Here is a 17,520-nt window from a genome sequence, read left to right as displayed (position 1 = left end):
TCTGTGCTTGAAGTGTCTTGGGGAGAGTCACCTTAGGGACCGTTGTAAAATCTGTAGAGAGTTTCGCCCCAGAACCCTCAAGGACAGAGAATAGCGCCTCCGAGCTCTGCTTATGGAGGCAGCACTTTGGCCTCAGTTGGACCCCGGCGCGATGGACCTGGCCCCAGGCGCTGCCTCTTTGGTGCGCAGCACTCCGGCACCGTTGACATGTGAGCCGGTGCTGAGGAAGGACTCCTCTAAGGACCTTTGACGCCTCCACGCACAGGTCTGAGGCATTGGTCAGGCACCGGTCTCATAAAAGAAAGAAGGCCGACAGAGAGCGCTCTGCGACCAGGTCTAAAGACCAGGTGGCCAGCAAGCCCCCATCAGGTGCCCAATTGGTGGGGCCTCCGTCGACTCCTGCCCCAGGAGAGGTCGAGTCGAGTCCGGACCTGCATCGCTCGCCAGTCCGCCGCCACGAGGACCTACAGCTTCCCTCAACACTGGAAGTGTTTGAGGCAGCATTGGACTTCCTGGCGCTGACAGTGCCTCCCTCCCCTCCAAGGCAGGAGAGGTTGCTGGCAGTGGTTCCTGGCCCAATACACTCTGTGGACAAGCCGGTGATGATGGTGGCAATGAGGTATCATTCCCTGTGCGCCATTCCCCGGCATCGGTGGTCCGTGTGGGGGAGCTGCTCCGGTCCCCAAGTTGGCATTGCTCATCGGTGCCAATTGGCTCCGCTCCTCCATGGTCTTCACAGTCGGAGACCTCGGAGTTGGAAGTGGAGTCATCATGCTCCAGTAGGAGCAGAAGATCCCGCTCCCATCATGACTGACAGCCCTACCCAGCACAGTGGCCAGGATAGTGGCAGGCTTCTCAGTGGCCCTTCTGGACACCTTGGGCCTATCACCAGAGCCAGGGTTCCAGACTGGCATTGGTGGCTTCGGCATCCTTTGGGTCACCACACATGCCCTCCGCACTGCTGCAGGGGACCCATCTGGCAGCTGCACTGAAGTTGATGATCTTGGCACCGACTGCTGCAGCATCCTCGGCACCAACCACGAAGAGGGCTCCATCTGCGACACTGACGGTGGCACCAGCCATGGCTCCAGTGTTCCTTGCTCCTAGGGACCCCAGAGGGGCCAAGGGCAGGGAGCAGGCTCTGGTACCGGCTGCCATCTCATCCTTCTCATCTCTGGATGAGGCACTCACTGGCTCGGCAACCGCTCTGGCCTTAGAGGACAGCAGGGTCCTACAGCAGCTACTGAGACGGGTGGCCCAGAACCTGAACATTAAACCTGTGGAGGTGGTGGAGGAGGCCGACCCGATGGTCGACATTCTTTCCCCTCCAGGGCCATCCCGTATCACGCAGCTGCTGATTAAAACCATCAGCGATGCCACAAAGACCCTGTGGCAGATCCCCGTCCTCATTGCCGCCTACTGCCAAGATGTACAAGCGGAGATACTTTGTCCCTTCAAAGGGTACGAAGACCTTTACACGCACCCCCAGACGGACTCCCTGGTAGTGGACGCGGCCAACCAGGGCTACCAGGGGCCCTCTCCCAAGAATCGAGAGGCCAAAAAACTGGACCACTTCGGGAGAAAAATTTATTCCACAGGGGGGCTTCAGCTCTGTATCGCTAACCCCCAGGCGGTGGTTAGTGGGTACAATTATAATACTTGTGGGGCCATGCAAAAATTTGCAGAACTCCTCCATATGGACTCTCGTGCGGAGTTTTCTGCACTAGTAGAAGAGGGCATATTAATTTCCTGTGCATCCCTGCAGGTGGCCCTGGATGCAGCGGATGCGACATCTCGCACCGTGGCTACCAGGGTGGCCATGAGGAGGAGTTCCTGGCTGCAGGTCTCTGGTCTTCCATATGAGGTGCAGTAGACAATCCAGGATCTCCCTTTTGAGGTTCAGTCTTTGTTTTCCAAGAAGACTGACTCTTGTCTGCACAGCCTCAAGGACTGTTGAGCCACCTTGAAGTCCCTTGGCCTCCACACCCCTGCCACCCAACGGAGGCACTTTAGACCCCAGCCCTCTCCGAGGAATTATCAAGCTCAGAGTATGTAGGACGGGTCGTGCAGGAGAAATAGGAACTCAAGGAAGAGACCTCATCCTTCCTCTGGCCAGGGTTCTGGCCAGTCTAAACTCTCCTCAGGCCCAAAACCGGCCTTTTGAAGGTACACCCAGAGGCAGCGCACCAGTGCAAAGACTGAATCCATCCTGCCTTACCTTTTCGTCCCGTCTTCGTTCCTTTCTGCCATGCGTGTGCCCATATTACGTTGGACCACTGGATGCTCCGCACGATAGAGAGGGGATATTCACTCCAATTCTCTGCCCTCCTGCCCTTCCACTCCCTTTCCCCGTCCCTCTTCAGGGACCCTTCTTATGAGCAACAGGAGGTGCAATCGCTCCTCTCACTGGGGGCAGTGGAAGAGGTTCCTCTGGAGCAGAAGGGCAAGGGCTTCTATTCCCGGTATTTCCTAATACCGAAAGCCAAAGGCAGGCTCAGGCCCATCCTAGACCTTCAAGAGCTCAACAAGTTCATGAAGAAACTCAAGTTCTGCATGGTCTCCTTGGCCTCCATCATCCCTTCCCTGGATCCAGGGAACTGGTATGCCACCCTCAACTTGAAGAACACGTACTTTCATATAGCAATCACACCATCCCACAGAAAATACCTCAGGATTGTGGTGCACAACAACCACTTCCAGTTCACAGTCCTTCCGTTTGGCCTGTCAGCGGCACTGTCAAAGTTAGACTCAGGACTCATAGTTTGTCGGACCACTCTGTTTTATTAGCACAGCGCTCTGCTAATGCATTCAGATAATGTGAGCCCCCATGCAAGATTCAAACAGTCTTATTTATACAGATAAAAGGGTGCGAACTAAACAAAGGGACAGAGAGAGCAAAATTGTAAAATTTGCCTGGGGCACAATATGCATATCCTGCTTCCTTATTAATTCTTATCGATCTAAGGCTAATGCTTCACCAATCGCCCTTAAGTGGAGCAATTGATTAACAGTTAATGTCTGCTTTCCTGACACCTGGATTGCAGCATTTCTCATTTCTACTTAAAGGTACATACAGCATTCTTTAATTCATTCTATTTCTTTAATATAATTCATTTCACTTTCACAATACCTTGAGTGTTTACCATGCATGGCAGTCGTGGCTGCGTTTCTGCGCAGGCACCGGGTACAGGTGTTCCTGTACCTCGATGACTGGCTGATCATGGGCCGCTCCAGGGCTCAAGAAGAGGTGCAAGTTGGATTCATCATTGCAACATTTGAAAAACTGGGCCTTCCCCTGAACATGGGGAAGTCCACTCCGTCCCCTGTTCAGAGGATAGAGTTCATAGGGGCAGTGCTGGACTCAACCCAGGCCAGGGTGTACCTACCGGAATTGAGGTTCCAGGCCCTGGGCAACATCATTTAGAGTCTCAGGCAGTTCCCCACCACCACAGCAAGGAATTGCCTCAAACTACTGGGACACATGGCCGCTTGTACCTGTGTGGTGCAACATGCCAGGCTCAGACTCCGGCCGCTCCAATCATGGCTTGCCTCAGTGTATCGGCCAGTCAGGGGCAGTTTTGGACAGGCTTGTGACTTTGCCTCGCGTGGCCCTCGACTCCCTTCTGTGGTGGCTCAATCCACAGCTAGTGTGCGCAGGGGTTCCCTTCGTCAGCCCCCACCCGACACTCTTGTTGGTTACGGGCGCATCGGACTTGGGCTGGAAGGTGCACCTCAGAGACCTCAGGACACAAGGCCTCTGGTCTCAGGCAGAGCTCGCTCTCCACATCAATATCAGAGAGCTGAGAGTACGCCTGGCATGTCAGACTTTCCGAGTCCACTTAAGTGGGAGATGTGTATCAGTGATGACAGACAACACCACGTTGATATTCTATATCAACAAATTGTGGGGGAGGGAGGGTGTGCCAGGAAGCCCTCATGCTGTGGGACTTTTGTGTTGAGCAGTCAATACACCTGCAAGCATCATACCTCCCTGGAGTACAGAACGAGTTAGCGGACTATCTCAGCACGTCGTTCCACGGCCACAATTGGTCCCTACATCGCAAACTCCATTTTCCATCAGTGGGGCTTTCCCCAGGTAGACCTCTTTGCCACACGGCATAATAGGAAGTGTCAGCAGTTCTGCTCCTTCCTGAATCACAGCCATAGCAGACGTGTTCCTCCTTCCCTGGGGAGGCCATCTCCTATACATGTTCCTGCCTACCCCTCTCATTCACAAGGTGCTTCTCAAGATACAGAGGGATCGAGCGGTGATAATATTGATAGCCCCAGCCTTGCCCCACCAACACTGGTGTACATTGCTCTTGGACATGTCTGTGGAAGCCCCAGTCACTTGGCCGCTCTTCTCGGACTTGATAACTAAGGATCACGGCCATCTCCAGCACCCGAACCTTGAGTCGTTACACCTCATGGCATGGAAGCTCCGTGGTTATACCCAGTGGAGCTTTCCTGCTCGGACCAGGTTAGACAAGTCCTCCTTGACAGTAGGAAACCCTCCACCAGGGCTACCTACCTTGCCAAGTGGAAGAGATTCTCAATCTGGTCGGCACAGCATTGTTCGTCCCTGACGCTCACCTCTATTCCACTCATAAGGGACTACCTTCTCCATGTCAAGCAGCAGGGACTGTCCATGTCATCAGTAAGGGTTCACTTGGCTGCCATCGCTGCCTTCCATCCAGACGCAGAGGGCTGGTCGGTCTTTGCCAACCCTATGGTCAGCCGTTTCCTCAAAGGTTTTGACAGGCTATATCCGCAAGTTCGACAGCCGGTCCTGGCCTGGGACCTCAACCTGGTCCTTTCCAGACTCATGAGACCACCATTTGAACCACTAGCGATGTGCTTCCTGCTCTACCTCTCGTACAAGGTAGCGTTTCTGGTAGCGATAACCTCAGCCAGGACGGTGTCTGTGCTCAAGGCCCTAACGTCAGAGTCTCCTTACATGGTGTTCTATAAGGACAAGGTTCAGCTCAGGCCCCATCCGGCTTTCCTCCCGAAGGTTGTCCCCCATTTCCACATGAACCAGAACATCTTCCTCCCAGTGTTCTATCCTAAGCCACACTCAAGCGGCAGGGAGCAGAGGCTTCACTTGTTGGTTGTCCGCAGAGCGTTAGCCTTTTACATTGAGAGAACAAGGCTGTTCCGAAAGTCTGTGCAACTTTTCGTGGCTGTGGCAGACAGAATGAAAGGTCTTCCAGTCTTTTCTCAACAAATTTCGTTGTGGATCACGTCCTGCATCCGAGAGTGTTACAAACTGGCAGAGGTGCCTGCCCCTCAGCTCACTGTGCACTCCACCGGGGTGCACGCTTCTTCAGCAGCGTTCCTGGTGCAGGTTTCCACCCAGGAAATATGCAGAGCGGCGATGTGGTCCTCCATACATACTTTCACCGTGCATTATGTGATTACCCAGCAGGCCAGAGATGATGCAGCTTTTGTTAGAGTGGTGCTCCAGTCAGTGGACAACTCTGACCCCACCTCTGTAACTTAGGCTTGGGAGTCACCTGATGGGAATTGGCGTGAACAAGCACTCGAAGAAGAAAAAACGGTTACTCACCATCTCGTAACTATTCTTCGAGATGTGTTTTTCATGTCCATTCCAATACTCACCCTCCTGCCTTGCTGTCTGAGTAGCCGGCAAGAAGGAACTGAAGGAACTGAACGGGTCGGCAGGGCACTATATTGAGCGTCATGGGGGCGGGACTCCAGGGGGCGCCCAGGCTGACCCTATGGATACTGCTAGGGGAAAAATATTCTGGCTGTCCTGCACGTGGCGTGCGCACACCTGATTGGAATGGACCTGAACAACACATGTCGAAGAAGGTGAGTAACCGTTTTTCTTCAAAAAACAATGGAAATTCACTTTCCATAAATTTTAGTGCAGTGCCTGGTACCCTTCTAGAATGCTGAATACATATATGCTTAAATCTCTGAAAAACAGAAAACAAAGGGTTAAGATGCACATTAGCCCTACACCACAACCTTTACTGTGCCTTCTTTCAACCTCCTCTAACAGACATCACAGTTCTCTATCCTTGCAGGTGATATGAACCGCTGAAGAAACACAGCACTGGAGGATAGTAGGAGAAACTGTCAGACCATGTCCTCACTAAGGCAAACCTTGTATTTAGGGCAGACTTAATGAACAACAGTTGGCTACATCTGGCTTATACTTGACCAATTCTGCTTTGCACAAACCACCCTAGAGTTTCCAGATGTTAGCACCCCTTGATCCTTGTCCTGAGGACTCCCTCTGGAATGTTTCCTGCACTTTTCTCTGCACTGAAGTACACTGTCATGTATGCTCCTAGGCTGCTACAAATCCCCTCCCAATAATAGACTATTATGCTCCTCTCCTTGTCCAGCTCTGTAACAGCACAGAAACAAGGGGTCCATGGTCCCTTTCAGTGCAGATGCACCTCTTGTATTGCAGTATGGGCTCTGGCAAATTGCTGCAGGTAATCGTGGCACCAGTCAACACAGCTGTCTCCAACAGCGTGAGGGGCAGTTGGAGTGCATGCAGACAAATGAGGGAATTCAGTGTTGTGGTACAACACATAACATAAGATGGCACATTTACTTATTCCTCATGTATGCTTATTATAGGGCTGACCTGGCTGAAACATACTTACAGTACATCCCCCACCCAGTGACTTTTGCCAGCTCTAGGGAACACAGTTAAGATTACAGGTCAGGACAGGATGGTAACTCTGGATTTCATGGTTTTCAGAGGTTTAAGTATTAGGTTCATTTGACTTTCTGGAAAGGGTGCTCAACCTTAATTGTGCATTTAGTTTTTGGGCAGTCAATTATATTTTCATCTAGATAACGGAAATGTGTGTCCATGTCCATGCTAGATTGAAATGACTGTCTTTTACTGTTTAGATGGCACAGGAATGATGGGAATGCAGCCTGCACCTAATATTGAGGATCTTCCAGGGAAAGTACCAGCAGATCAGGCTGTGTAAGTATTGGCTATGTTCATTTAATATTGTTTTAACTTCTGGTGTATTTGCTAACAGGGATACATCTTTGAACCAAGAGTATTAAAATAAATTCTTCAAACTTCTGGTCATGCGTTTCTGAAGTATAATTTAGTATATGAATTCATAAATGGATACTGAAAATAACAGAGAGAGGCTGTGAAAAAAGAAAAAAAATTCTCAAGTTTCACTTTTGTGTTTCAAGCAGGAATTATTATTTTTTTTAATTAATTTTCTTTGTATCTGTTTTTTAAATTCAGAAGTAACATTGGACAGAGAAACACAGGTGATAGACCCAGAGGTCTAGGGATATTTCCTGAAGAAAAACCAAAGCCCTTTAAAGAGTCAACTTTATCTTATCAAGAAGAATTGCAACAGCAGGTATTAAAAAGTTTGTTTTCTTACCAGCTAGGTATGCAAATTGAGATCTGAAAGTAAAACTGTGTTCATTCTTGTTCATCCACTGTCACCGATAATAAACATTTTGCAGTTGGAGCTTAGCTTACAGTTCAGTTGATAATGTATTTTGTGGAATAGAATTCAGCCCACTCTCCCTTAGACATGTGGGTTCTGTGGTGGTTGGTAAAACTTTGCTAGTAAAATTGAACAGATATGAGTCTGAATACAAGCAGGAACAGGTGGCTTTTGCCACTTCCATACAGTAATTTTCCTGACCATAACCATGCTTTAATACTTCATTGCAAACTTTCAGGTACAATGGCAAAGAGGAGACCAAATATAAATGTGCCCAGAAATGCGGTGGTTGTACTGTTGGTGTACTATTAAAAAGCCACGTGTAACAGCAGTGTAATCAAATATGCCTTTATACCAACACTGCAGAAAAAAGATATATGTTCTTATTTTCTTTCTCGACTAAGTCTAATGTGTATTCTAGATCAGTCAGACTTCACCAAAGCACAGCATCCCGTTTGGTCCAAAAGACACTTAATGACCACCAGTGACCTTTACCAACCCTTTTCTTCTTTTGCATTTTGAAAGTTTGCTTCTTCCACCATCTCTAGTTCATGACATACTTCCAGCTGTCAAAAACTTGTGGTGAGGGATTGTAATATAAGTTCTTCTAATTGAAAAAAATACAACATCATCTTCTTTTAAATAATGAAGAAATTAAAGAAGAAATGGGGGAGGAAGGAAAAATCTCCCCTTTTGATGGTCTATGTGAAAAAGGTATTGAAGCAAACAGAGACAACAACTGTTTAGCTCCTTTCATCCTCCCCAGAGCTTTTCACAGATTGCATTTCAGTGCTGCAGTTGGTATACAGCCATCTCTGAGATGAAAGATTGTGGCCAAAAGGTACACAGGATTATTATTATTCAGTCACTGAGAGAACCCAGCACGATAAAGACAAATGAAAAAGATACTGTCACTATCTTGAAGGACTTGCAATCTAAGTAAGAATATGACTGTCAAGGGGAGGGAAAAGTGTATTACAGTTACAGCAATGAGAGCCTGTGGTAATTTGGGTTTGTTGCACATATCTTGGTGGTTAAAAAAATTATCATCAATAGCTATGGTTTTAAAGAACTAGAGTAGTATTAGTAGTTCCTTGACTGGAAGGGGGGGCACATGAAAGAAGGGAAGTAGGGGAGACATGGAATGAATGTGAATATATAAGCAAAATAAAGGTCAAGGGAGAAAAGGAAGGGGGGTTGTAAAAGGATGAAGGAGAGAGCGAGTGTGTGGAAGGCAGAGAAGGGTAAAGAAGGGCAATAAAGAGGGGTTGTGTAGTGTAACAGAAACAGAAAAGAGAAAAACTATAGAAAAGTCTACTTCTGGTGTTGTCAGGAAGCTGAGACTATAAAGGCTCTTCTCCTCATGCCCAGCTTGTGCTTGTCAAGGACAAGGTCCTTTTATTAAACTGCTTTCAGAGGGGAGCTGGAATTTTGGCTTTAAGAAAAATCTATGAAGAACACATTTATCATTAAATGGATGCTGTCAATCTGGAATTTAATCAGTTTTTTTAAGGATTTGAAGTAGTTTCAGATACTGCACTTATCCTTGGGTTTTTTGGCAATATTTATTGTTTCACAATCATATGATTATATTATTTAAAAATGTTTTCTCCCTCATTGCTGTATGAAAGACCCATGCAAAGAGATGAAACTGAGCCTCTTATCTGATTAAAGGAGAAACAGGGAGACTGGTACTGTCAAATGAACAGACTAAAAATAGAGAAAATATTTTTTCTTGAATCTTTCAACTACAGCAGTATTAGGAATGATGTGTAAACATAGTAGGTAAAAACATTTGGACAGAAGTGTGGTTTTTAAGTTGATGTCTTTTTGATCTTTCAAAACTCTGTTACACACGTTTTGCAGAGCTTAGTTTAATAAGTTCTATCCTGCTGTCTGTGGAGGGAAAGAGAACTGAAGCAAAGGTGATATAGAAGTGAGGCATCAGCAAACATATCACCCCATGGCTACACTATTTTACAAATGGTAGAGTTGTGTAACTTTTTATTGGGATTTTTATTTCTATCTGGCCACTAGTAAAACCAGATTGTATGGTTGGACTGATGACAATTTAGCAAAGTTCTGAGGTACCCAGAAAACTTTTCAAAACATCTAAAATAATGTTTAGGTTTCCAAAAAAATCTATGATAAGGTCTGATAAACTAGGTCTTTCCAGGGGTTAGAAGCAAGTGCTTGGGTCCTAGTGGAATATTGGCGATCTCTTATTTTCAATGGCATAGTTTCCATTTCTATTCCTATAGGATCACAAAATAGTGATCCTTTAATCTGTGATTGGTACGAGACCGGGGTAATGGCTGTCCTAGACTTGGAAGTTTTGTAGTGCATGTGTCCCTGTGATCTATTTGTTATCTATATGTGTGAGTGTACCTTATGGCAAAGGTGTTTGGTAAAGCTGTACGCAGTATGTGGTTTGGAGAAGTTGGCTATGAAGTTTTTGTGACTAATTTGATGTGGATACCTAAGAGTACAAAGGAAAACAATAGCACTCAGCTTGCTCTGAGTTCTTTACTTCCAAATATATTTATTTTTATTGGAAGTTTGTGTAACTGAGTGTTATCCTCTCTTTAGATAAGAGAAAGAGAAGAACGACGCAGACGAGAGAAAGAGGAAAAGGAACGATATGAAGCCAAGTTAGAAGCTGAAATGAGAAATTACAATCCTTGGGGAAAAGGAGGTGGTGGGGCTCCTCTCAGAGATACAAAAGGAAATCTTATAAGTATGTTTGAAAATGAGGGTCTTCTCTTTAAGACATCTATTGTTTTCTTCTCTTTAAGTTATTAGCTTTATTCCGACAAACATTGTTATTCTTTGTATCACATCATTGGTGTATATGGCACTTTACAGGAAAGGAAGAACACTTGGCCAGCGCCCTTAGAAGCGTGCAATCTTAGGAATCAAATCCTGTTCGCTTTATTTAAGGGAATGGTTTCATTGGCTTCAATGGAACTATTTTCCCTAGTAAGAAGAGCAGGATTTAAGTTGTCCATCTGTTTGGGATTAACAAGAAATGACAGCAGACAAGGGGGGTATTGCTTGTGTATTAATTATTCTGATTACTTAAGAATTCCCAGTTAACACTGAGGTTTGCTAAGTTCTTGTTCCAAGATCAGACCCACTGTTATTAAAATTAAAGTTTAATTGGGAACCCTGATGTGCACTGTTGCAACACACACACTTTTTGAATTTGCAATTGTTTTATTAACAGAATTAGCAAAGTTACAAACACTCCAATCCTGCAAGGTAGGTAGAGATACTACAGAACATGCGTCTGAGCATCTATATGCTCTCACTATCCCTTGCAAAAGGACCAAAAGGGTTAATTATCCTAACCACCATCACTACCACCAGTGGTCATCATCCTGGCATCTCCCAAGAGTTACATCTCCCAAGGCACACAGGCTGGGATACGACTTTTATAATGTGTTATGCTGACACCACTATATCTAATGCATATTCCATAGGGGTTTCTCCCCTTTTCCTTATTTGTATTTCCTCACCCTACTAACGTTGGGGTGTCCTTCTCCCACAGATTAGTAATCTGTTGACCTCAAGTTTATTAGCATATAAATTAGTTACCCTGGCACTCTTATGGTCAGACATCTGCTGATGTTCCTAACTTAAAATATCCCAAGCTGATATAAGCTAGCATCTTGTGATTACTTGGTGGCAGTTTAGTCATTACAGCGTTCTGTCTTGTGATATCTTATGATCTAGGGTTACTCCTTGTTAGCTGCTTATGCTAAGGCTTTTTGGCCTGATGCTTTATTTGCTAAACTATTGTCTTACAGGCCTTGTAAATTCATTATATTACTGTCTTAACTTATACCCATGCCTTACCTAGCAAATACCTATAACTATAGGCTACAGGGGCAAGAAAAGGCAACAGAAAACAAAGTGGAAAGGATTGCTAGATGAAAAGATTTCCAGTACGTTAGGCGCTGTAATACCTATTTATGTGTGTTTGGTGTGATATACTTTCATTTTAAATGTTTCCATAGGAGCAGTACATTACAACAATATCACTTCTAATCATGGACCCTCTACTTGGACAAATAGACTAAGAACAAATCTGAATGAGTCCATAATGGGAAGTGGAATATTCTTTGAGCTTGCCCACTGTGATAGCCTTGTAAATTGTCATATAAAGACAGTCAGATACTAATAATATTCAGCATTTATTTATTCTTTGTGTTTTGCAAAGTACTGAGTACTTAATCATCACAGTACCTTTGTAAGAAAGAGATGGAGATAGACAAACAGGGAAACTGCAACACAGGGAAATAATTTATCCAAGGCCACAAAACAAGTCAGTGGCAGGTCTGGGATTAAATGTCAAGTTCCTAGGTCCCTATCCTGAGCTCAGTCCCCCAGATCAGGCTAGCTGAGAATGGTTGGGAAAGACACAAGTTACATTGTTTACCATGAGCTCTTGAACAATAGTTTCTGTATTAAAAAAACAAAACCAAAACAGAACAAAACAAAATACCATTAGAGGGGAAAAAAAAGTTTGTTTGACTTTCAGCAGGCCCAGTCAGATCTGTTCACCTCAAAATAAAATGCAGTAGAGGTCAAATTCATTCCAATACAGAAGGTCTCCTATACTATTTGCTATTTGAGCCAAATATCCTGTCTTCCTCCCACAAGACTGCAGAGCAGCTGTGGAGCCCCTTCGTAGAGGTTGCTTTATCTCAATGTGTGAAGTAGCCTTTGTGGGCTTGTATATGGTCCTCTCTGTGAGGAGAGATTGGAAGATCTGCATAGAAGAATACCACCCCTGTTGTCACCCCTCTTATTGGCCTACCTACACACCATTCCTTCCTGCCCTCAGTGCATTATTGTGCAGGAATCTCTTACCTAGCTGGCCTTGCAGCCATGGAGAAGAGGGGTGGATTTATCTGTACAGACTTAAGTGATCCGTAAGGCTTTCTGTGGGTAAATTTTACTGTAACAAGCACTTTTTCTCAAAGAAGCCTAATTCCAACAATGTATTTTCATGCTTCTTCACCGCTTGGTCATTTAACCAAGGAGATAATAACCTGAGTAGCACTGTTAGCATCATGTCTAGGTGTTCTTGTAATGTGTAAAAACTCAAAGGTAGGGGTTTTAGGTTCCCAGTTTCAAAATTTTTGGCCATATCCACAGCTTTGTGTGAAATGACATGGCATACCATGTTATATGGAAATATGAGTTATTACTCCCATATATATGAATTACTTTCTATTGTGCATCGTGTTCCTTTTTCATCCCAGTGAAAATGTCTGTTGACTGGGTTTGTGTACTGTGTTTATAGTAATTTCTAAGTAGCTGCTTCTAAGAGAGGAATATGGTTTAAAATTCTGGGAATATCCAGCCTTAAGTATCCAGACAGATTAAAAATGGTCAGTAACAACAAATGCAGCTGCCCTTAAAATTGGTTTTAGTTTAGCTATTACTCTTTTCCAGGTATATGATAGTATAACAATTGCTCATTTGTGGCATTCTCATAGCACGTGATAGGTTTCCATTTATCTTGGCAATTTCTCCTTTTTGCCTTGTAAATATTTTGAAAACCTATTAATTTTTAAAAATGTTATTGGAGAGAATCATGAATTCATAGGTTGGTAGGCTGCTTTGCGGGATCCTTATCTATCTACAGATTATATTTTTAATATCTCAAATTAATTTCAAATGTATTCCTTACAGAATTGCTAAAAAATTGCTCTTAGTCTGGTTAGGTGCGGAAATAATCCGTTAACTGGCAAAGGAAAACCTGAATTAAATCTTGCACTATTAGATAAAACTGGCAAATGTTATTAACTAGTTCTACTAGAACTTCGCTCTTTGAACTATAGTACAATAATTTCTCACTTTGAGATTTTCTGCTCTGATTTGCAGCAAGGGGACTCAAACTGATATTTGAATAAGTAGCTCTGTAGTGCTACTATACTAAGATTAGTAGAGCCTTTTGCTAGTAATTCTTTGTATTGGCAAGATTTGAGCCAAAAATATTAACAGTGGCCAAGCTTTGTAAAAGTGATTAATGGTTTTGGGTGCCTCCGTTTTTCTGTGACACCTTACAGGGGCCAGTTTTCAGAGGGTGGGGCATAGCACTTTCTGAAAATCAGGACTCTTTAAAGTGTATCATATTGGGCACCCCATAATCGTCACTTATGAAAAATTATCAAGTGTCTTTGTAGTAATGAATATAGCGCCTGTAAATTATGTTGAAAAATCTGTAAAAATAATCACTAGATGATAAGTTTCAGTCTTGGTATAACCTTGAGGATACCACATATTGTGAATGTATGTTTACATATCACAAAGCAGTAGCTGGATTATTAAAGAAGGTGAGAAGAACCAATTAACATGAAATGATGTACAACATTCAACGTGCTTAGGAGAAATGAAATAAGCAGTATAGATACTCAATAATGTTAAATCAAAGTATTTTACAACCTTTTTAACAGAGGAGGATTTTGGAAACAGACACAGTCACGACACAGTGTGTCAACTGTGTCATGCTTCAAGCTTTTTACCCTTGCTTTTTGTGGTGTTTTCTGCTTTTTGCTGTGAAGGGTCATTGTTGACAAAAACTTTGAGTAAAAAGTCGTTGGTAATTTATTTCCTTGTTCAGTAAGTTCCAGGTGACCACTTTTCTCATTTGTAGCTCACATCATTGTTTTTTTATTTACTCTTTTGTTCCCATAGTTGGTGTGTCCTGAAAGTAGACCCGGTGAAATATTCCTTGTTTTTAAAAATACACGTGCCTCTTGTGGGAATAAAATATTATAAATATCTGTTTCCCCTCTCCTTTAGCTGACTTGAACATGATGCACAAGCAAAATGAAGATGCGTATCATAACCCAGAGGCAAGACACTATCAAGATAAAAGGGCTATTGTATCGGTTGACCAAAGTTTGGCCTCCCCAAGACCTGAGAACACAGAAGCATCTACAAATAAAATAGCAGGTTTTTAAGAATACTATGTTATCAGTTATAAACATTAATAGGTTTTGATGGTCAAAATTCTCAAGCTCTTGTACATCTCTCTTTTTCTGTCACCTCATAAAACTGTCAATCATGCCTGCTGTGTGAGGCACACTCCCGCCTCTTTCCCAACAGTCCTCTTGCCTTATTGTTGTTGGAAGCTGTAGTGGGTTAGCGGTGGCCTTTCCCCTCTGGGTCAGTGGGAGGCCACTCCGCCTCACTACGTCACGGGGCGTTGCTCACGGTTGGGGAATCAGCTGAGTCACTCTTGGCTTGTAGCTCTGGTCGGCAGTCCAGGTAGAGCGATAGGCAGTCAGGGTCCCTAGCCCGCAATCAGGACAGTGAAGGGTCGGTGGCTCGGACCTATGCTCAGGGCTGAGCAGCAAACCAACAGTTCAGAGGCCAGGCCCGTAGGGCGGGGCAACAAGTCCTCTGGGCTCAGGCCGGAGTAGAGCACCTAAACACAGTGTAGGGGGGCTCATGCAGGGTTAGGGCCCCCAAACGCAGTGTAGGGGGGCTCAGGTAAGAAAACCTGTCCTGGAGGCTCTAAGACTCTGTGAGGTTGGGGGTCCAAGAGCTCTGACAGCAGCCCGAGCCCGGAATTCTACACAGCAATGAAACAGCCCTGCAGCCCGAACCCCGTGAACCTGAGTCGGCTGGCCTGGACCAGCCGGGGGTGTCTAGTTGCTGTGTAGACATACCCTTAAAGACACTGAGCAAATTAGATGTTTGAGACCACAGTGTTGTTGGCTCTTTGTATTCAGTTGCTTCTTGCTATGTGGGATTTCTCTGTAGTGGGGGCTGAAGTTTTGATGTTCGAGGCAAGGCAGAAGCCTTTTTCATAGGTTATGGAGTAAAGAGAGACATTATGACAAAGGGAAGTTATTTAAAAGTAATTGTTTGTCATAGTCATGTTGTTTGTCCCACCCCACCCCACCATTTGCTGCTCTCTTGTATTCCGTCTTGTATTAATATTTGTTTGGTTTCTTTGAGAGTTGTTTGGGAAATCACTAGACCAATAGAAAGCCATGAAGCAGAGTCTTATGTTATGGGGATGATTTCCAATTTTTTGCCTTCCACTTTCTGGTAAATTAAATCATAACTATTCCGATTAAGGAATAATGTCACAGTATGGGGAAAAGGAGATGATGAAAACACAAAGTTACAGGCCAATAATTTCAGTTAAATCCCTGTCCTGTTAATTTTTAAAAGCATGTTATTAGGGTATTTATTTGAGGAAAAAAATTAGATTGGGTATTTTAAAAAAATCTCCTATTGTGCAAATTCTTGAGAACTGTTTTTTCATGGAACCAGTAACTTAAAAACATTTTAACTCAGCGAATTTTGTTTGCTGTATATGAGATTTGAAAAACTGAGTATTTAGTTTGTTTACTTTGGGATGGAAATTTGGCAATGTTTTTATGATTATGTTAAAATGGTAAATAATAATGGCAGACTCTTAATTGTGACAACACTGCCTGGTGGTATTTAAAGTCAAGCAAGACAATAGAGCCCTAGAGTGAAATTCTCCCGTGCAGAGAGCCTGAATAGTGCTAATGTACCGTTTTTGTGGGACTTAAATGGTGTATACTGTATAGGCTTTAATCTGACTTTCCACACGGGTGAATTTCCCATTGAATGTCATAGAGAAACAGGTATATTCAGTTAAATTGTGAAAAATATTCTATTGCATATAGGTTCTTATATGGTGCTCACCACTGTTCCTTCATCATCACTGTATTTATGATTCCACAAGAGGAAAACTAAATATGAATTTAACATTATAATGTTTTTGATTTAGAAATTAGATAGGCATAGGTTGTATACAAGTTTAAGGTTAGATTGTAACAGCAGCCTATGTATGCAGTCAAAAGGGAATAAATGGGACTTGACTGCACAGGAGCTACACAGATCTTGAATCTGGATGTAGGATGGGGTGTGTGCAGAGAGAGCACACAATTAAAGTGGCGGCTTTGTGCTTAATATTTCCCTCACTCCTCTGAGCGAGCGGATGGGTGGGGAACAGATAGAACCACGACTCTTCCACATACTGTCAGTGCACCATTCAACTAAGCAGGCTGGATGTGAGTGGAGGAGAATGCAGTATCTGATAAAGGGCCAAGGCATCATATCTTACATAAAAACGGCCATACTGGGTCAGACCAATGGTCCATCTAGCCCAGTATCCTGTCTTCTGACAGAGGCTAATGCCAAGTGCTTCAGAGGGAATGAACAGAACAATCATCAAGTGATCCATCCCCTGTCGCACATTCCCAGCTTCTGGCAAACAGCGGCTACGGACACCATCCCTGCCCATCCTGGCTAATAGTCATTGATGAACCTATCCTCCATGAACATATCTACTTCTTTTTTGAACCCTATTATAGTCTTGGCCTTCACAACATCCTCTTGCAAAGAGTTCCACAGGTTGACTGCACTGTGTGAAGAAATATTTCCTTTTGTTTGTTTTAAACCTGCTGCCTGTTAATTTCATTTGGTGACCCCTAGTTCTTGTGTTATGAAAAGAAGTAAATAACACTTCCTTATTTACTTTCTCCACACCAGTTATGGATATTAGACCGCTATCATATCTCCCCTTATTCGTCTCTTTTCCAAGCTGAAAAGTCCCAGTCTTATTAATCTCTCTTCATATGGAAGTTGTTCCAGACCCTCTGATCATTTTTGTTGCCCGTCTCTGTACCTTTTCCAATTCTAATATCTCTTTTTGAGATGGGGTGGCTAGATCTGCACGCAGTATTCAAGATGTGGGCATTCCATGGATTTATATAGAGACAATATGATATTTTCTGTCTTACCTATCCCTTTCTGAAGGATTGCCAACATTGTGTTCGCTTTTTTGGCTGCTGCATATTGAGTGGATGTTTTCAGAGAACTAGTCACAGTGACTACAAGATCTCTTTCTTGAGTGGTAACAGTTAATTTAGATGCCATCATTTTATATGTATAGTTGGGATTATGTTTTCCGATGTGCATTACTTTGCATTTATCAACATTGAATTTCATTTGCCATTTTGTTGCGCAGTCGCCCAGTTTTGAGATCCCT

The 17,520-nt window shown here is 43.9% G+C and overlaps 1 protein-coding gene across 1 annotated transcript in view; it reads left to right on the top strand.

The window, feature by feature from the left end:
• The window catches only part of CSPP1 (centrosome and spindle pole associated protein 1), a 153,052-nt gene that overhangs the window by 62,999 nt on the left and 72,533 nt on the right, over window positions 1–17,520 (top strand). Inside the window, exons 15-18 of the mRNA XM_065398133.1 lie at window positions 6,898–6,976; window positions 7,256–7,376; window positions 10,059–10,206; window positions 14,286–14,438. Coding sequence (XP_065254205.1) covers window positions 6,898–6,976; window positions 7,256–7,376; window positions 10,059–10,206; window positions 14,286–14,438 — 501 coding nt within the window. The remainder of the gene's footprint in view (window positions 1–6,897; window positions 6,977–7,255; window positions 7,377–10,058; window positions 10,207–14,285; window positions 14,439–17,520) is intronic.

The sequence above is a fragment of the Emys orbicularis genome, chromosome 2 (assembly GCF_028017835.1).
Source record: "Emys orbicularis isolate rEmyOrb1 chromosome 2, rEmyOrb1.hap1, whole genome shotgun sequence".
In the NCBI taxonomy this organism is placed as follows: Eukaryota; Metazoa; Chordata; order Testudines; family Emydidae; genus Emys; species Emys orbicularis.
This window is presented reverse-complemented; position numbering and strand designations above follow the sequence as displayed.